Consider the following 20,940-nt stretch of genomic DNA (forward strand, 5'->3'; position numbering starts at 1 on the left):
GTCGAAACCGACGTCTGTCGTCGACGTTTGCCCAATGATAACAGAGGATTCGGGTCATATTCTAGAATTTAAGACGGAATTCGATGTACAGGGGACTCCAAGAGGCGCAAAGATCGTTAAAAATTGCACGCAACGAAGAAAAATTTAAATACATATGTTTAAAATTCATTAAAAGCTGCAATTTCGGTGTTCTTTCTTTTTAAGAAGCAAATTAAAACTTACGCTATTAATACTAAAATGATTTATCGTGGTAGATGATCGTAGTTTTTCGGATTAAATTAAAGTAAAGAAAGTTGCTTGCATATGTTATACTAAAGAAACCAGATTTAAAATAAGAGACCACGATTATCTGTTTCCTTAGATTTTATAACACCAATACTGTAAAACTTTGATTCTCTCAAATAATGAACTACTCCTTGCTCGTAAAGGTCATCACGACTTCGAAACTACCTCTAGATTTGGAAATTTCTCGTTCAGTTTGCCAATAAAATTGACGCTATTAGACTGCAGCTACATCAGTACCAAAACAGTGAAAGTACTTGAAACACTTAAGAAATTGCCTCACTGTCTCAAACTTTAATCATAATCATTATCAACTTTTGATTAGAACGAAGGTACTTAAGAAGTACCAATTACTGTAACTATAGCAATTTCTGAACTGTGTACGGGTCGACAGAAAAAAAGCAAACGAACGTGGAGGAATAGAAATATCCGCAATTACGATGGATAAAACAATAAATCCACAAACCCAACTATAATAGAACGAACAAAATTTCCAATATTTTCAAAAATCTCATTTTTTGTTTCTCTGTAAAAATCAGCAATGCGTTAAAGCGAAAATTTGAGGCTTTCACGGCGCACTATCAGTTACTATTGCCGAGGCTTCCGGGTGTAAGCGGACAACGTATTTTTAAGAATCGTTGAAGGCAATTAACCCGGCGCTATTTCGCTTTCGTACGATTTATGGCAGGTACTTAGACTGCGTGTGGCCAGAGAGAGTGTTTATGCAACGATTGCTAGTAACTCGAAGTCACGTAGCTGTTGGGTGTCATAGGATTGATTGATTGGAAGAAGGCATAAGGAAGTTTAAGGATGGCAAGCAGTCCGACGTTGCGTTACTTTAAAAATGGAATCTGACCACGGACTGAAAAAGACGAGGGTGCTTTCTGATAGGAGGACGGTAAGAAACAGCATAACAATTGCCCCAAAACTTCAGAACAGAGTGAAAGAAATAGTAAATTAGCCTTCAATATTATTATTTCCTTCGTTAAATATTTCTAACAGACACACTGGTGGCTTCATCGAGTTCGAATGACACACTAAACACTGTCAGCGTGCCATTTAAACCCTGACGAAGCGAGCTGCAATTTTTTAGAACAGTTTACACCCTGAAGCCTCAACGATAAGAACGAACCAAAGGATCACGAAAGAATATTTGAAAAACACTAGGAGACTTACCAACGACAGGGTAATCAGGTTGCAGGAGCCTGATATCATCCAGGGCAATTCTGCCGCTGTCCCCGTCGTCGAACTCTACGCTGACGAATTTCTCGTCGAGTTCTGGATCAGGTTCTGAAGGTTCCACCGACGTTCCCGGGTACAAACAGCGATACTGTTGGCTCCAGTAGGCGCACAGCCTCGTCCCAGGCGGCAGCTCTTTCGTCGATGTGGGACAGACTTCCACGATCTGCGAAGAACGACAGTAAATACCGGAGTGGAAAGATTTCGTTCGAGCGAACGACACGCGAAGATGAATCAACGATAATTTACCGCATCTCGGAGAATCTCCTCTCTGGGATGAATGTGAGGTCTATTGCCCCGTTCGCCATCCAGCGTGATCGCATAAACGTCAGGCGCCTGCACGGCACTGAGTCTTCCGGCATAAAATAGACCTCCCATCGCTGTTAAGACCCTCAGCTGGTCTATGGCCAAGTGGGCCGACGTTAATTTGCATTTGTTCACGATCTCCGTCTTCTCGGCTCGAGCTGCTTTCGCGCATTCCTTGCACTCCTTGCACTCGAGAGATTTTCGCCGTTTCGACTCCTTCTTGTCCCGGTCGCTGGACTTGCGCCTCGACGGCGAAGACGAGCTGGACTTCCGCTTCTTCTTCTTCGACTTCTCGTGCCTGATCTTCTCCGGCTCTTTCTCCACAGTTTCCGTACTTTCCACGGGGATTTCCTGGTGGTCGATGAAACAGTTTGTAAATATTTTTAGGAAGAAATGTGGTGGATTATTGACGATATGCACGATCGGTTTAGTGTTTCTGTGAAAGGGATAGGGCTGAAGGAAAGTTGCATTGTTTCAGTGTAAACGTAGTTTTGAACTTTGTCATTGGTCCCCATTGCAATAGTGACGATATTGATTCTGTGACGACGTTTTGTATTGTTAAAATTGATTACTGCAGTTTTTTAAATTTACGTTGGAATTATTGATGGAGAAAATGAAATAGAGATGGTTGCTATAAGATAGAAACGTTGTGTATTAAATGTATGAAATGAAATATTATAATTCTAAATGCAAAGTTAGATTAATAATCCTTAAAAAATCAGCACAGTTCCACTTAAACTTTCACATAACAATATAAATGAAATTAATAAGTTAATTCCTTCTGGAATTAGCAAAATCTTATTCTTTGCCTGTAATCATGCACGATAATTTCGTACACTTCCTCGTAAAGTATCAATCCTTCAAACTGAAGTCATTGTAATTCGGTAATAACTTATCTACATACATTACAAATATTACACAGCTGACAAATCTTTTCGAAATAAATAAGCAAGTAAACGAACTGATAAATTACCATTACTGGTTCCTGCACAGTGGATTCTGGCAGCATATTCTCCGTAACGCTGTTAGACTCATCGTCTTCCCAAGTTTTCACCTTCGCCTCGGCCTTCAACTTCGGTTTCATTTTACTCTGCTTGTCTAACTTCACTTCCTGGATTAATTTCGCCTTTTCCGCGATAATCGAGCTGATCACGTTTTTACTGTGCAACGGTGTCTGTTTCGCGGGTTTCGGTTTCGATTTAGCCGACTTATGGCTTTTGGAAGAAGATTTCATGGAAGAGATTGCAGCCTTGAACGGCAATGGTGTGTAACTAGTTTTGCCCACGTACTGTACAACAAAAGATTACATTTTACATCGTATCAAATGTGAATTTCATTCGCGCCCCGTTTCAGAAGCTAAACTCACTTTTGTCTGTAGATGTCTATTCTTCGAAGACAAAAGATAACTCACCAGAGAGCTTTTGCTCTTAGGCTTTTTCGCGACTATTGTTTCTGTAAGATGCCTGACGCTTCCTGATGTGCACATTAACTTCCTCGGCCGACCAACCTTTCGCTTCTTCGACGCTGAACTGGAACTTGCGATCGTTGGTGCTGGCGACGATGTGTCGTAGCTCAACTAGAAAAATTTTCATCGTATTTGACGAACTGAATTCCTTAATTCGTGTTCTTTCATCTTGTCACGATTGATAGAATAATTTAATAGTTAGTTTACTTCCTACTACGTAGCACAAAATAATTAAAAAGTAAATAAGCATTAAACATCGAGTTGTTTAAATAACGAATTTTCTCGATATTGACAAACTGAATTCCTTAAGAAAAATATTCTTCCATTTTTTATATATATTCATCTTATCACGATTAATACAATAATTCAATAATTGCTGTCCTTCCTACTACGCATATAACACAAAACAAATATGTACGAATTATGTTAAAAAACTAACTAAGCAGTATTTAAAAGATAAAAAGATTAGAAATAGAATTAATTACTCAGCTCGGTGTAATCACGTTTAATTAATCTTCTCACAAATATAATACTAACCATTTTTATACAAATAATACACACTTAAAATACTTTACAAAACTCACAAGTTAAATTTATTCACGAATAAACAAACATTTCTTTTCCTATTTCTTCAAAATCTCTGGGATTACAAAAAAATAGCAGAATGACGAGCTTATTTTCCATTATTCTTCGATTACACCGTTTTCCTGGACGTTTCATTAAAGTGAAAAGTTAAACGTTCGACTTACCCTTCCGGTGCTTTTCTCATCGTCGTCCTGCGACGCTTTGCTCGATGGTAGCACGGTAATTGGCGAGGCAACTGGTGGAACGGGAATCGGAATGCTTGGTATACTGTCCAACAGTTTAATGTGACTCCTTGGCTCGCCCAGTTTCACCAAGTTCACGTTACATCTTGGCATAGCTAGGACAGTCGAGGGCAGCGGTGGCGTAGTTCCATCCGGTGATCGCGGTGGAGATTTGGCCGGAGAAGCCATTGGTTCCAACATGACTGGCGATGCGAGAGGTCCATGATCCGAACTGTGAACATTATTTACCAAACACTAGTTTCGCTTCGTTAATAATCTCTAGAGTTTTCACTGAACATCGAAGAAAACCATTTTTCCAGTATCTACATAAATGAAGTTTCTATTACATAAACAAAATTTTTGTTATACTATATTTTATCATTTTAAGATTAAACAAGAAAATTTCACCGTGAAGTTCTTGGAAATTATGCTCGAACAAAACCACTCTCGATTTATTGCGAATTCTTAACGAAAAGAACAAAGAAATATGATTTGCGTATCAGAGGCTAGTTGCAAGTATACAAATTAAAATGGTACTTAATTTTTAACGAAAAGAATAAAGAAATATGATTTGCGTATTAGAGGCTAGTTGCAAATATACAAAATTAAAATGGTACTTTTAATCGTAAATAATGTAACATATACTGCGAAAAGAAATTTCTGACGAATTGCATAAAAGTAGCCGTAGTACGAAGCTGGTGTCTATTTGTCAATTTGTCGTGTGTAGAAAAGTGTCGGAAAATATCATTTCATAGTAAAAGTACTAAAAAATAAAGTGAACAATTGAGAACTCACCTCGAAGAATGGCTCTTCTTTCGCGGTCTCCCGGGACTCTTCTTCTCGTCCTTCTTCGGAGTCAACTTCGACAGCTCCTTCTGTTTCTCCCTGTACTGTCTCTGAATATCAGCCAGCCTAACTCTCATATCAAGCTCCATAGCGTCCATATTTGGCCAGTCTGCTTCATTATCGACGTGCCCCTTCCTAGCGATAAATTTCTTCGCGTCCAATTTAGCTTGCAAGTTCCTATAATCGCGACAGTCGCGATGTTCCGCAGAAAGTCTTCTTCTCACGTCGCTACTATTCTCATCAACCATTCCACCATTCTCAGACATCTTCTGATCGTACGCTTCCATATCAGAGTCCGATAAATTACCCTCGACAGGCTCTTTCTCGTTATACGCGCCGTTCATTTGATACTGCCCGTACTGTCTCTCGTATTGTTCAAAAGCTTCGTTCCTCTCGTAGTCCGAATCCTTGAAAGGTCTGCTGCTCTTACCAATAGGACCGTCTTTCAGCATAGCAACCTCCTCGTCGTCCGTACTAATTCCGTTTCGTTCAGAAAAATCTATGCTCCTCCTTGTCTTCTCCTTCACCCTGAACACCATCTCTCCCTGAATCCTCGCCTCGTATTGTCTATCTGCGTTGCTCTTGCCGTGATACTGCAACGAGTCACACTTGGATTTTTCATCCCCAGTTTTCCCGTCTACCTTGAATCTCTTCGGGCTCTCGTAACTCTCTGATTCTGCCTGAACGTGCTTCCTCTTGTCCGACGTTTTCCCCTCTTTCTCCGAAAGATTCACCCTGCCCAGGTTCAACAACAACCTACCAGCGTGTGAAATCTCCTCGGAGCTCTCTAGATTCAACTTCCTGGGAACCTTGTCTCCCACTTCTTCCATGAATCTCTGCTCGGCAAGAGCACACAGCAGGCCTAAAGGACTGTCCACGTTGTTGTTGTTGCTCTCACCCTGCGGCGAGATCAGTTTAGCTCTGACAGGTGATTTCTCCAGTTCAGAAGACGTGCTGGTGTTCTGAGCGTCCGGTTTCAGCTGTTCCAGTTGCTCGATGCTGTTCGACAAGAGTTCCAGTCCGCTTATGTCGACGGTCGGTTTTTGTTTAGAATTAATCGTTGCTCTGAGTTTGCTAGGTTGATTGTCTGGTGTCAAGGCGTACGACGAGTCCTCCAAGGAGTCCAGTTTCCGGTGTTTCTTGGGCGTGACAGCTTCGCTGTCGATACACTTCATCTCCGTCACTTCGCAGACCTCAGGAGTGGAAGTTTTCTCCTTCTTCACGACAGGCTCCTTTTTGTCGATTCCTTTGATGTTGTTGTTGCTGTTTCTGGCGTCGTTGTTGTTGTCGTTCACGAAGTAGTCTCTGGGCAAGCTGTGCTTGTTCACGGGCAAGTCGCTCGGATGCTCCACAGTCGTTGCGTATTGCGTATCTTGACCGGTCCTCGCTGTCACTGACGACGACACCTCGGGCTCCCTCGTAGCATTGTGTTTCTCCATGAACTGGGAATTTTCGCAGGATCTCAGGATGTGTTTCTTCAAGCCGTTCTCCAATTTTCGCGGCATCGTCTCCGAGTGCCTTCTCGAACGAAGGTTCTCCGCGTTCTTGTCTTTCGGATCCTCGATCTTCTGAGGAACTGTCTCCTGCAGAGCAGCAGCTGCGTTCTTCTTCAATTTCTCCACTACGTTCTCGATTCCAGGATGAGACTTCTCGATCGTGTGTCTCTTAGACGTGTCCTGACACTTCGGCTTCTCCGTCGTCGACGTGGCTTCACACCTGAACGACCAATCTTCGAACGCAGATTCGTCGGCTTCCTGCTTGATCACGACCGGCTCGACCACCTGGTCGTCGCAATCTATGTTCGGCATGTCGAACGATTTTACTGTGATCTGTGGACGTGGCGGAGGTGCTTGAGGACGATCTTCTCGATTCTTCCCGCAGCTGTCTAAGTTCGAATCGACCTCCATTTTCGATTCGGCAGACTCCTCTACTGGTTTCGATACGGCGACTTCGGAAGTTTCGGTCGCTGGACTCGCGTGTCTGTGGAGATCTGCGGCTGTCGCTTCTTCCGTCTTGGATAATTCGGTCTGAAAGGTGTATAATGTTGCGTGTGAAGCATAGGGAAGCTACGTAAATTCGAGAGCTTTGGATTCTGTTGGAAATGAACGAAGGTAACGAATTTGTTTTTCGTACTACACCAGCATTCGAGTTTGTTTAACGGTGAAGTAATACCGATTATGTGAAACTTAAGATGCTTTTCGTTCAAGTGAACCCTTTGCACTCGACGATTTTGTTTTGCTATAAGGAAGTAACGGAAGTGAAATGGATGAGATTTTTTAAAATTAACGTAGAAATAAAGTATACACGTGTTAAAGGATGTAGCTATTGTATTTCAATATTTTATGTATTTTTGTTGGTTCTTTCAAACTATTTCACTGCATAGACCTCTGACATGTGGAACTTTAGAATTTATGGGAGTCCATAGACCTGCTGTCCTGGAAAATATCAGTTTTAATACAGCCTTAACTAATTATTTATTATTGTTAAAAATATGTAAAATTGTTTTGAAAAATTTCTGATCGCTACATTTTTTCAGATATTTAGATGAAATTTCCACAGCAGCTAGAAATTCAGCAAAGGATCCTTCATACATAAATCGAATCGGCCCATGGAATTAAAAGGGTTAATGTCGATTCTCAGTCGCCTCTCGAGTGCAAAGGGTCAAAGATACAGTGTATATGCAACCTCTGGTGCTAATTAATTCGTCATATATAAAAACTATATTTAAAAAAAAAAACGATGTTCATAATAAAAATGTATTCCATAACAAACAACATAAGGCGTCGTTACTACGTTATTCCATACGCACAAATAAACAAAAGCATATCGTCGAACCTCTCAATCTGATTCACAAAATTCTCAGTTCAAAATAAAAACTCAAGATGAAATTCATTTGGCCCTTACCTCGCACTTCTCAACAGTTTTCGCCTCAGCTTCCTCCCCCTGCTCACCACCACCAGTCTCTCCTCCATAATTCCTCTTCCTGTCCCTATGTCTGTCCAAAGAGTGATCTCTTCTTCTCGCGAAGAACTCCAAATTCTCGTGAAAACTGTCGCAATTCTCCTCGGTAATTTCGATGATCCTCGGCCCGCTCCTGCACGGTCCTATCCTGTCCTCTCCAAAAGTCTCGTCCTCCTCTTCCTCAGCGTGACTCCTGTCGTCGTGCTCTCTGTCGAGCTGCCTGGTGACCACATGCTCGATCGTCCTGTCGATCGACGTCACGCTCCTGCACTCTTTCGTGATCGAGTACTTGGGGCAGTCGGCCATGTTGATGATCGTGTTCTCCGCTTTGTCAACCTTGCCGACGATACTGCACACGGCTGGATTGACGGTGGTGGTGGTGGTTGTTATTCGTACGACGTTGCACACCTTCTCCGGCGAGGCGGCTACGATCTCGAAGTTGGTCAGATTCGTCAGGTTGGTGGTGGTGGTGGTGGTTAGGTTAGCCGAGTTCTGCAGCTGACAGGGGCTCAAACTTTGCTCCTGCTTCACGCAAGCCTCGACCAACGGCGGCTGCTCCTGGTCCTCCGGTTCCGGTGCGTCCGTCTGGTTCGACGCATCTTGCACACCGACTATCGGCGCCGCCACTTCCGGTGGCTCGATCGCGTGGATCGTTGTCACCTCGGGCGGCGGTGTCAGACAGGAAACCGGCGAGGTCGCCTTCGACAGAAACGAATTTCGCTGCTGTGCGCAGGATATTCCAGGAATGAAATATTGGCGAGTTAGGCAACGGCGAATTTCGACAAAGTTGGACCAAGGATCGAACTAGGTCAACGATTTTGCGGACAACTGGCCGGAATCGACTACTTGGAGGCTTTTCATCCCGTGTTTGCGACGATTTCAGTCTTTATCGACTGTTGATCGAACAGATGTTTGTGGCTACTGTGTGGTGTGCTGTTCGAATGTTTGTTCTAAATTGATTCAAGTGGTTGTGTCAATGTTGAAGGGTATGAATGTGAATTTTAAATGAGATTCGAGTGGCCAATGATTTTAAATATCGTTCGTTATTGGTGATACGGGAAAAATTGTGTACTGTATGTTCACGCTGTTAGTTTCCAGCGGGTTTTTCTCGTAAACGATTTATGATTCTTTATTTTTTATTGCACGATATGATGGCTCGAACAGATTTTTTAAATTTGCTATGGTTTTCGCGGTTGTGACGATACGATGAATATTTTTTATTTTCGTATTATATAGGTAAATAATCAAGAAAGAGACTCCTAATTTGAAACTACAATTTCAAATAATATCACGTGCAATAACTTTCTGAGGAAATGAAATTTTGGAATTTTTAAATTACTTTGCAATATCCTTACGCGTATCAACATTTCCCTCCGGAATAACCAAACGATGAACAAATAGTACGAAAACATAGGTATCGTTTTTCGCCAAGAAATATACACGAATTATATTCAGCGATGATAAAATTAATCGAACGAGAATTCAATTTATTGCCTCGATTGTTCTTTTTCTCTGCGATCTGTTTGAACAATTCAAACACACTTTGTCCAACTTTATTAAAATTTGCCGCGAAACGCTGCGATGTTACAGTAGAAATAGCAATCTAAGAGCTGCAAAGCTTCAAGCGAAACGATCAGACGAAATTGTTCTCCAGAGGAAAATTACAGAATTTTCAAAAATCTGTTATTCGTTCGAAAAAGTCTTCTGCTCGATCGTGACAATCATTGCAGTTGATTTTCTAACATAACATTGTGAATATTGCGATGAACAAAGAGTTTTGAAAAATTAGTTTGTGACCTCTAGTTCTGAAAAGAAAAACTGAAATAAATTTGATAATCTATTCACGTTTTCAATGGATTTTAAGTAATTCTTATTTCAAATGATTTTTATTTACGTAAAAAAAAATTTGCAAATAATTTCGTAAGATTTGAAAAGTCACATTGTTTCTTTCATTTTGGTAAATTTAAAAATCAAAATTAACAATAATTCAGTAATATTATTATACAGAAGTAAATTGTGAAAAAGTAACAATTCAAAAACTAATGTCACAGAAACACTTTTAATTATCTTCAATTTTTTTTTATATTAAATTCCACATTTGATAATACGTTTCGTAGACCTTGCAGGAATTGTATTTTAAACTGTACTTGCGATACGAAGCAAAAATAATTAATTACAAGAGAATTTCTTAGCAATGAAACGTAATTAGCAACGATATCGAAATTAACGCAAATATTTGTATTTGCTTTTAACATACATTAAAGAATGCTTATTGTTCCTTCGCAGTAAATCTTCTACCGAAGCAGAAAATTTGCTAAACTTAAATATAAAAGAAATAATCTTCAAAAAATATTGAGAAGCTTTCTATCAAAATGCATAACAAAATAATATTTATAATGACATTTACCGTACTACTTCAGCTAAAATAGAATAAATTTCGATACAGCTCCTTTTAAACAAAAACAATACTTTCGAACAGAAGTAATTCATCGAGCACACTAAACCCTCAAATTTCTTTGTTTGTAAATTTTTTCGTATTAATAACGATCAACAAAGTCACATTAAATCACACGAGACACCCTGTATATATATAAATATATCGTGTTGAATAACTGACGATCGGACGAAAAAACATGCTGCAAAAGAGCTTAACGAAGAGAGTTACAAAAAGGATGATTCCATAAAGGAATGCAACCTTGCAGGAGATTCAAAGAGGAAGTGGCGTCTATTGTACAGAGCAAGAGCAAGAGAAAGAGAGGGGAAATCGATGGAGGAAAGATGAAGCAAAAGGGTGAAAGAAGTGAAAAATAGAGAAGGAATGATCTAAGAAAAAGGAATAATGGTATTGTTGTCTGGGGAAGTTGGAAAGCTCTTTGAAATGGCGCTTAGAACAAAAGGTATACGCCGTAAAGGAAAGAGACTAAGCTACGGTTAACGCGTTTTCTGGCGAGCAAGCAACAGTTGAAGCCTCTGTTCACGTAACAAATTAACGCCCTCGAGTCATGAACCACTGAGGAAACAACGCGACACCAAGATTAGGCTTTGAATGAAGTCGAGAAAAAGAGGAAATTGGAGGAAGACGATAGAAATAGCGTTACGTCGGAAATTTTATTGTTCCTTATTGTAATGGAAGAAAATTTTAAGAAGAATCGTGGCGAGAAAATTTCTTCAACTTTTAGTCAAATCTTTTTACAATCAGAATAAATCAAGAATCCTGTTTGCTCTCGCACGTCAAAACTAAATTGTTCAAGATGCAAAAAGAGTCTAATTAAAAACGTGGAAAATAGACAGATTTCTTAATTTAACCCTTTAGCTACGGCTGAGCTAGCCGCGAAGCTTTATTAGCTTTATTAGATCGATGCCTTCAATTATGTACTTCTATCTACGTTAGTATAAAATAACATCTGATTAAGTTACAATATTTGTACTTATTTTTCATGTAAAAAATCAGAAAGAGGCATAACAATTATGCACTGCTCGCGAAAAAATTGCAACACTTTAAAAATGAAAATTAAATTTAAATTGAACATTTAAAAATTTGAAATTTACATATATGTACTTTGTGGGATATTGAAAGGGAAAAATGATTAAAATTTGGTTAAAAAAGGTTAGAGAAACGTACATGTGATTTGTAGATTTTTGCAACCCCAATTTCTAGGTGTTGCAATTTTTTTGCCGAACAGTGTATACGGAAATAAACGTTTTAATGTTTTAATAATATAAAGAAGAGAGCCACTATAGCGGCGTTTCGTCCTAAAAGATCACCTAACGGGAAGCCACTATAGTGGCACGTAATAGCTAAAGGGTTAACCCTATTTAGAACTCCTGAGCCATGAGCCATCACGCGGAAGCCTAAGGGGGGGAGGTTTCTCGAACCCATACTTCTTACACAGTTATCTTAAAAAAATAGCTTTTTGAACAAAGTTTTATAACATTTGAGAATTTTATATTTTTTAAGAAACGTAGCAATGAATTTATTTTTAATTAAACGTATTTATAGAATGAAATAGTATCGTACAAGAGTGTACCAACTAATTCATCAAATGTTCGATTATGACTGATTGAATGCTGCGTCGAATGATTCTTTGTCGAGATAAGGAGAGTCTAATTTGTTTAAAGGGTGTATACGACAATAAATAATTTTTTGCAGAAAGGAAATAGATATAATTTTAAATTTCTCGATTTGTCGGTTCAAAGAATCCTCCAAGGATAATTTAAATTTTTTCAAACTTATGGGCTCAAGGGACTCCCCATCTCTAAGAGTCTTACGATCAAGCAGTGATCATCGCAATTTACCGAAACTTAAATTCATCTCCAAATCGTCACACTACACACAAAACTTAAAAGTGCTTATTTTGAGCATCAAAGAGTTACATTTTTACAATAACGATTTAAAATCTAGAATACTTCCTATCCACGAGAAAGGAGAAAAAAAAACAAGGTAAAGCTGAGATCGAAAAGAAAAATAACAAAACATGAAAACAGATGAATGGCAACAAAAGCAACGACCAGAGAAGAGTAAATCAAAGAGCACGGCGAACGGTACGACGCGACAGACAAACCAACGAGGGAAGGTTGAGCGTCCCAGGAATTGCAGGGTCAACAGCGAGCTGGTTAGCAATATCTATGCAGATAGCGATGCAAATAGGTTTGCGCATGATTAATACAATGTGCCACAACGTTTCCGCATTATGCGAACGGTTGGACCGCGCCCTGAGCTTGGCATAATTATTGTCATCCCTCCTCTTCGTCGTTTGCTTTTCCCTCTTGTCACCGCGGACGATTCGCGGCGTATGATCGACAAATGCGGATAGCGAACAAAAGAGAGAAAGAGAGAACAGAGGATAGAAAAAGAGAATACAAGAGAGACGATGAATGGAAAGGAAAAACGAGCATGAAAAGTGCGACTTACCTGTGATCTGCAGTGCGTTGGTTCAGCTTGGCTGATTTGGACCAATGCAGGCGCATGAGGGTAATAGTGCAACGTGGTCACCAGGGGTGTATCCGGTACGAGAGTTCCTGTCATCGAAGTCACGGTCTGCAACGCCTTCGTCGACTCAGTCGATGCTATGGGATTTAGGATTTCGATGTTATCTGGGGAACCATTTTCGTCAGAGCTCGACGAATCTTCCTATTCGAGCATTGCCTGCCGCTTCGTTATTCTCTGATTCTCATCAGGTGTACGGATTTTACAGGTAAATTAACGGAATTATCTTGCAAAGGTGTTTTTAACGCTGGTTTTGTGAAAATTCTACGGACAGATCTTCTCGCAATTATTTTAGTACAAAAGGGCAATTGGTTCGGTTGTTTCTATTAAAAGCGCGAGATTGTTTTGATAGAAATAAAAGGACGTTGTTTGGTAGCTATTTATTCAGACGGAGTTTTAAATCGATTTTACAGAAATTTAGAAAATTTACATGCTACTAAAGCAATTTCTTTGGCACTGTGCGCTCGTTAAACTTTTACTCGCGTAGTGAGATGCTTGAGAGATTCTTTGTGATTACACGAACACGAAACACTATTTTAAAGAATTGATAAAACTTTGAAAAGTCTATAAATGGTAAGGATATTGCTCGTGAATATTAATAAAAATTAATTTAATTAACTGAAATAAATTCTAGTATTAAAAATTAATAAAAATTGAACAGTTTCTGTTGAAGCTCTATTATTTCATATCCAGCAGCTGCGAAAAAGAATTCACGGTATTTTAGTAATACAAATTTTCTGTATTTTACTTAATTAATCGTTAAATTCGCTTCCTTTGAATGAAAAGCTTCAGATTACCCCTTTGTTAATTTTCCCCTCTATTATGCGAATGAAAATAGACGTATAATAGGACGAAGTTTCTAAAGAATCATAAACGTTACATTTCACAAAAAAATGATTACATTTCCAGAATAAAATAATCACTGCTCTTCCATATGAAGTTACAAATACTAAAAATTCGCAATAATTGAATATTCCTATCCTATTTTCAAAACAGATAAATCAAAGCGAATTAAGAAACTAATTAGCAGATGGAGCATATAACACTTTAATCTGTCTTACTATTATTCTCCTCTAATCCATATCAGTCACTAATAGCATTAATAAATCATACCGAATGATACTAATCCGTCCAACATACGCGTACAAATCTGGTACTCGTAAAACGAATCAGTTAAAAAGACGAACTAAATCGTAAAATAAACTTTCAACTCTTGAAATCTCTTAATAACATCTCATAGCTAAAATTTATTCCACCACTCGTTCCTGTGATCTTCTAATAGCTAAAAATTCATTCAAACGATATATTATCACTTCTCCTATGAAATTCAAATTTTCCTCCGTTCAGTTTCGAGGATACTTCCAATTACAGTCATTTTTCCTTTTCTTGCTCGTTCCGAGAAGCTGAGAGTTACGTGGTACTTACTGATTATAGTTGTGGGACTGGTGCCGCAGTCTGCCTCTATCTTCACGATAGGCAGAGTGCTCTGTTGCTTCCTTTTGCTCTCGGTGAGGACCAGCCTTGCACCACCGATGTCGCTCAGAAGCTGAAGAGACGGCGGCGGTGGTGGAAGCAAAAGTGGCGGCGGCGCGACGTTTCCGTTATTGTGATTCGAGTAATTTGGCCAGACCACGGCCTGCTGCATTTGCTCTGCTGGCAGAAAATTGGCCGGGTTTTTAAAAATACCCCGTTACATGTTTGTTGGACGGTGTACGCCTGACACGCACAGTACACTAATCTTTAATGTTAAAAACAATTTGTATTATCCTAGCTTTCGATTTATTTATTTACGATGGAATAGCTTTCCTATTAACCCTTTGCACTTGAAGCATTTTTTGATAAGATTAGACCCCAAAGTTTAGTTTTGAAAAAAAAAAGAAAAAAAGGATTTTTGATGCTTATGAATTTACTTATTTCGATTTCTTATGTTAATTTACATGATTTTCATAATATAACAAAACCTGAATTTTATATTTTAATACTCTCCAAAGTAATTGCGCGTGTCGCCACAAAGCCCCATAGGAGTTCGAAGGGTTAAATATATTATACATGCAATTCTTTTTTCTTGAAAGTAAATTCATCTTTCATGTATCACTATTTTTTCATTTCAAGTAATTCAGTAACATTATGTAATTTGAAATTGTGAACAAATTATAACACTGAGAAGCATAAATTATGAATAATGAACTATTGTATAATACTTATAAGTAATTATAAAATTTTACAGACACGTACTTCAAGAATTCAGTTTTAATGAAAGAAGCCCCTTACTAAAGAAAACTTTTCTAATTCGCTAAAGCTATATGCAACACAATTCTGCATTAACAGTGTACAGCACTCTTAATAACTCTAATTTCGATCCAAAAATGTGGATTAAAATTATTTTCAACGACTTCAAATTCACAATTTGTAAAACTGAAATGCGCTCAATCCTTCATACTTTGCGTTAATAATTAAATTCTATTATTGCTTCCTGAAAATGTGAAATCAGTGTTAAAAACAACGATCCTAAATTACTCGAGAACGTAATCGATAATGCATCTGCAAAAAGTATTTTATTCCAAACTCATAACGTAATCACGCAAGCTTTCGTTATTTATTGCTCCTCAGATTTATTGGTCTGCTTCAGATTTGTACTTCGTGAAAAATTAAATACCTTCTTTTTTTTTTTAATTCATAAGACACACCTGACTATACTTGTTTCTAGTGATAGGTTGTGTTTTATGCGTGATTTTTCATTGAACATACCTGCTGCATGAATGAGAAGAAGATGACCTGTCGTTGGATCTCTGACCAATTGCAAACCGCCTTGAAGTCCAACACCCATTTGAGGAAAACCAACTGGCTCCATCGGCATTGCTGTTTAATAAATTACTGAATGGATACACCGAAATAAACATGTCAACGATATTTTTGCTACACATGGCTGACATTTTGTCAAAATACATTTTCTTTTTGCTTTATTCTAGTGTAGATTTTTCTATTTCAAATGAATGCAACAACGTGGTGACACACTGCGAGAAATATGTAATAATTTAAGCAACAGCTAAGATATTTATATGAAAATTTCACTGTGTTATTATCTGATAATAATTAACGTGCAATTATTTGATAACTTTTTATCCTAAAAATCGCCAAATAACGACGTCTCTAAATGGGAATTTAATCGATAAGAATTTATCTGATTTAATATGCAACAAAAAGTGGAATTTTTTGCGCCATTTATTTCCAATAAATTTTTATTCCGCTAATATTATTTTACTTGGAAATTTGAAACTATAAAAGAATTATAACGAGGGATTTTCTACAGATAGTTCTCAATTTAATTCACTAGTAAATGCGTGCGCAAGAATTATTCTACGTTGTCCAGATTACGCGTAGTTCAACGAACTTATCAAAAACAAAACCCTCATTGTATTAAAAGAAATATTGCTAAAAATGGTTAATCACGTTAAAAATTCAACACACACAGTGGTCATTTTTCAAATAACTGCTTAGTCCAATCAAACATATTCGCTCGATTTCAAAATTCTGCGAATTTTTCTGCGATACGAATCCTTAATTGCAATTAAGTACAAAAAACACGAACGAAATGCGGCAATGTTCGAATACATTTCACGAAATTCATAGTAGAAAATGTTAAGAGAAAGAAATAAAAAAAGAACCGCCATTTCCTTTCTAATAAAAGACAAATCCCATCCGATTTTGCAGCGTGCACGATGAAATCGCTGCAACAGCGCGTTTCATACTTCTAAATCCCATATTGGTCACAAATTTCCAAGCTTTCACGGCGAAGAATTTTTCCGATACTCCGTTATCGGTCGAAATTAAAAACCATTTTTTAACCAAGTGCTAGAGAGCACGCGCGGGGAAGATTCTTTCCGCGACGGCGACATCTCTTCAATCGTGATCAAGAAATCGACAGGCGCGCGGCCGAAATAAACCCGGCCGAAGAGCTGAAAATCGACGATTTGAATGTAGAAGCACGTGAATGATTTAGGTAGACCGAGAATGCCCAGGCAACGCGAATATAGATGCCCGTTATTCGGATAAATGTCACTCGGTCACCGAGGGAGGTCGGTCAGCCTTGTGAACAGAGGGTGAATCGACCCCGAAATCGCATTGAACCCGCCTCGAAAACTCTGCGAACGATCTGCGATGAATGTTGGAACTCTCCTGTCCTTTTCTTATCAGCAGAACAATGTTTATCTGTTGTTTATTCTATGCAATAACACGCTGTTAGATTAACTCCTTAACGCTCACATTTTTCTTAGCTTGATGTGCCAAAAATGATCAATTCTGTCTTTTTTCTTATTTCCCAGGCGCATAGAAATAAATTTCTTATTATTCGCAATAAAATAACGTACTTTTTTCCAAAATAGAAAAGATAAGAAGAAGAAAGTGTAAGAAAATAATGAATAATAATAACGCAGTGTGGAAAGTGAAAGAAGAAATGAGCGTTAAGGGGTGAAAATGCGAGATCTAAGAAATATGACACAAATTTTTAATGAAAATTGCATCTTTCAATATAATTTTGACAACACAATTAAAATATTCAATTTTTGAAAAGAAGAAATTTGACATACTGAGTCGAAGAAAATGGCAGATCATCAATGATTCACAAATGGAAGAATGTTAATTATTTTGAATTCTTTATTTTTTAAATACCTTTCAATTTTTATTATATTTCCTTATTGAATGTTTAACTTGTTCTTCACGTAAATAGAGATGATACGATGGAACACAGAAAACAGACAAATGCTACAAAATAAACCAGACTTTCTTTGTATAATAAATTCTGTGCCAATTTGATAAATACTTAAGAAACCATCCTGCAGTAAAATGAGATCAACACTAAATAAATCACAATTTCTTTTCTTAGCTGGATGCCAATCAGGTAGAATAAATTCTCCGCCAGTTTGATGTTACTAAAATTATCAATATCAGTAAATGCTTAAGAAAAACGAGATCAAAACTGTTCGACACACCGCCTTTTTCTTTTCTTTCTCGACGCAATCTATGTCACAAAAATTCCTAATTCCAAATAAGTAGCTATAATTAAAATCCACCCGAAAGCATCAAAAACTTCAGTACAGACGATCTCTCCTTAAACCAAAACAGTTCAGGAATGAACTAGTACGCCAGCTACACATCATCCTCCATTTATGGCACAGTTATCAGAAAATCGATAGATTCGCGACAATTCGAAAAATCGTTAAAAAAACACCCGTTGAACCGGCTCACGGTTATTGTGTCGGAGCTTCTGTTTCGCTCGAATAAATAAAATTAATGGCGGGACTTTTTGGAAAAATATCCTTGGTGTCACGCGAGAAACAACGCGTTGTTCAACGGACTCACACGCACCGCGCACCAAAAGATTTGCTCGGCTTAACTAAATGGCGGTCATGGGTTTGCAAATAAATATCCGATTACCGGAATGATTTATTCCGCCGCGCAATCCGCTGGAGAATTAACCGGCAGAAAAAAAAAAACGAGAAAAAAAAAAGCGAGCGGGGTTCTCGTTGTAACGCTGCTAATTCGCAGAATCGAGGCAAAGCCCCGCGCGCATTCCGCCGGGCGATAAATTCGACAAACAGCAAGCTTTTTACTTTCCCCTTTATTTCCAATTACGTAGAATTAAGTTCGAACGCGACAATTTGTCGCGGTTGTCCATTACATAGGACGGTTGGTAGGAACAACAGAGAGAGGAAAAAAGGGAAAATCAAGAATTAAACGTTCCTTCATTTTGTTCGCGACGATAAAATATTTAGCGTTGTATTGTTATGAGCGGAGAGTTGTGAAAATTAGTTCGAAATTTTATAAACAGAACGATTTACGAATGACACGTCTAGGGGTGACGGTTCAAGGAGTAGCTCTCTACTGTTAAATTACTTCCAGGTGGAAAACTAACGTCTGGTTATGTACCACTTGTGATTTTGTTAAACGATGCATGAATTTCTTGGACACCCATTAATGCGCGCTACTGTAAGTAGTGCGACACAATGTTTCGTTCGTGTAATCAATTATTTGCACGGGTCTTCGTTTATTTTCGCCAAACAAAAAGTATGAATACTATTTATACTGCAAGTGATATCTCGATCAACGTGTATCGTACAGGTCGTTTTATTCTGAGCTAAACGTTTCCAGTAACAATCCCTGCATATTTATATTTTACTATACCAAAAAAGCGTACCATTGAAATATCAACGAAAGATTAACATAAGCCGCTAGAGGAGTAGCAAATAGGCAAAGAAAAAGTAACTTCACATCAGAAACTAAAAATTGATCAATTCTGTTTACTTGAAACTTAAAAATGAAGCTAATTTTACGGTAAATATATTTTAAGCACGAAGTATCAACATTGATTTACCTTAAATCTTCCAAAAAAAAATACAAATAGAAAAATTAGAGCAACGATAAAAAATTGCGTTGTAAGATACACTTGTATTTAACGATTTAAAGAGCAAAGGGGGAGTGATCTCGTGCCAATTGCATCCGAACCAAAGAAAAAGCCCAAAACTGAAAAATTCCCCAATCTCCAAAAATCACGCATCGCAGAATTAAAATAAGAACTGAAAAGCTGTATGTACAAATGTATATAACAGTTAACACGTTGAGTGCCACACTAATTTCACGTGACTCTCATTCAGGCCGCGTAGACCACGAATGATCCACGTTATTGCATTCATTGTATGTGCACACCCGTGATATATTATTTTTCAATGGCAATACGCCACGTAGCGAATTGAAAACGTATCACTATGCCGCGTGGGTGGTACCAGTTAAATAATATTATTATTAACGCGTTCAGCACGGCGTGACCCACCGGTGGGTCACCGAGTGATTCATCAACGTGATCCACGTGTTGTTTTCATTTACCGAAGTGACCCACCAGTGGGTCATTCCAGCATGGATGACGAAAAAGAGTGAATGGACAGCGTGACCCACCGGTGGGTCACCACAGTTTATACTATTCTATGAAAAAAAACATATTTCACATATGACGAGATGAAAAACTGAAAAATTAAGTATCAATGATAATAAACATTTCATAATAAACGCCGGCTGAAACGAGCGTTTCGTGAATTTCACTGTCATCCAGAAAATGTTAACCCTTTCGTGACCACTGGGACGCATATGCCCCACTCGAGTAAGTAGGTACTCGAACAAGAATGAATCTCACTACAACATTCATTATAGACACTCTCAGTTGATAAATAACAAATTCTTTAATAAAATAATTCGGCGACAAAAGAGTTAAACGGCCAAATTGTAAGCAGAAAGTCGAATAAGCTGATCTGATGGCCCACGTATTCATTATACACGCGATATTCAGTTAATAAACAATAAATTCCTAAAGAAAACAATTCAGTGACAAAATAGTTAAGCAGCCAAAGCAGAAAGTCCACCATAGCTCATCCGATGGCCCACGTATTCATTATACACGCGATGGTCACTTGATAAACAACAAATTCATAAACAAAACAATTCAGCGACGAAAGAGTTAAACCGGCAACTTGCAAGCGTACAGTCGAGCATAGCTCATCCGATGGCCCACGTGGCAGTGGACGTGTTAAAAGAGCAAAGGGCAACAGGGGATCAGTCTCACCTGCAGCGGCAGCTGCAGCGGCCGCGGCCGCCGCGGGGTACTGCCATAAGGTTGGCGGCCATGCGGCTGTGGCTGCGGCCGTGGCGGCGGTGGCCGCGGCACCGATGCTACCCAGAGTGGAATTTAGGCTGGAATTCAGGCTGGAATTCAAGCTGGAGCCGAGAGCAGCGTTCAACGAGGGTGCCAGGGCTCCCGAGGGAATGGCGAGGTGGGCCGGACGGTCCTCCCCTCCAGGTCCTCCGCAATGCACCAGGGTCGCACCGCCTACTGCCATGGCCGTGCTCGAACCTAACACAACAGGGCCCAGTCAGATGCAATTTCTCCTCTGACGTCGAGATTAGCCTCGCCAGACGTTCCTTCTGTTTCATACATGCTTATCGTAACTTATCATCGTTCGGTGTTAGTGATGCATTATTCCGACCAACAGATTTAGGATAAA

The 20,940-nt window shown here is 38.8% G+C and overlaps 1 protein-coding gene across 1 annotated transcript in view; it reads right to left on the reverse strand.

Moving 5' to 3' along the window:
* LOC108572572 overlaps nucleotides 1-20,940 on the reverse strand; it is a 96,762-nt gene that overhangs the window by 3,026 nt on the left and 72,796 nt on the right. The window contains exons 7-20 of the mRNA XM_017934833.1: nucleotides 20,502-20,789; nucleotides 15,641-15,751; nucleotides 14,318-14,542; nucleotides 12,818-12,972; nucleotides 8,134-8,604; nucleotides 7,896-8,079; nucleotides 7,117-7,164; nucleotides 4,894-6,949; nucleotides 4,042-4,330; nucleotides 3,171-3,403; nucleotides 2,801-3,098; nucleotides 1,771-2,178; nucleotides 1,459-1,687; nucleotides 4-61 (exon numbers count right to left, since the gene is read on the reverse strand). Coding sequence (XP_017790322.1) covers nucleotides 4-61; nucleotides 1,459-1,687; nucleotides 1,771-2,178; nucleotides 2,801-3,098; nucleotides 3,171-3,403; nucleotides 4,042-4,330; nucleotides 4,894-6,949; nucleotides 7,117-7,164; nucleotides 7,896-8,079; nucleotides 8,134-8,604; nucleotides 12,818-12,972; nucleotides 14,318-14,542; nucleotides 15,641-15,751; nucleotides 20,502-20,789 — 5,053 coding nt within the window. The remainder of the gene's footprint in view (nucleotides 1-3; nucleotides 62-1,458; nucleotides 1,688-1,770; nucleotides 2,179-2,800; nucleotides 3,099-3,170; nucleotides 3,404-4,041; nucleotides 4,331-4,893; nucleotides 6,950-7,116; nucleotides 7,165-7,895; nucleotides 8,080-8,133; nucleotides 8,605-12,817; nucleotides 12,973-14,317; nucleotides 14,543-15,640; nucleotides 15,752-20,501; nucleotides 20,790-20,940) is intronic.

The sequence above is a fragment of the Habropoda laboriosa genome, unplaced genomic scaffold (genome assembly GCF_001263275.1).
Source record: "Habropoda laboriosa isolate 0110345459 unplaced genomic scaffold, ASM126327v1 scaffold147, whole genome shotgun sequence".
In the NCBI taxonomy this organism is placed as follows: domain Eukaryota; kingdom Metazoa; phylum Arthropoda; class Insecta; order Hymenoptera; family Apidae; genus Habropoda; species Habropoda laboriosa.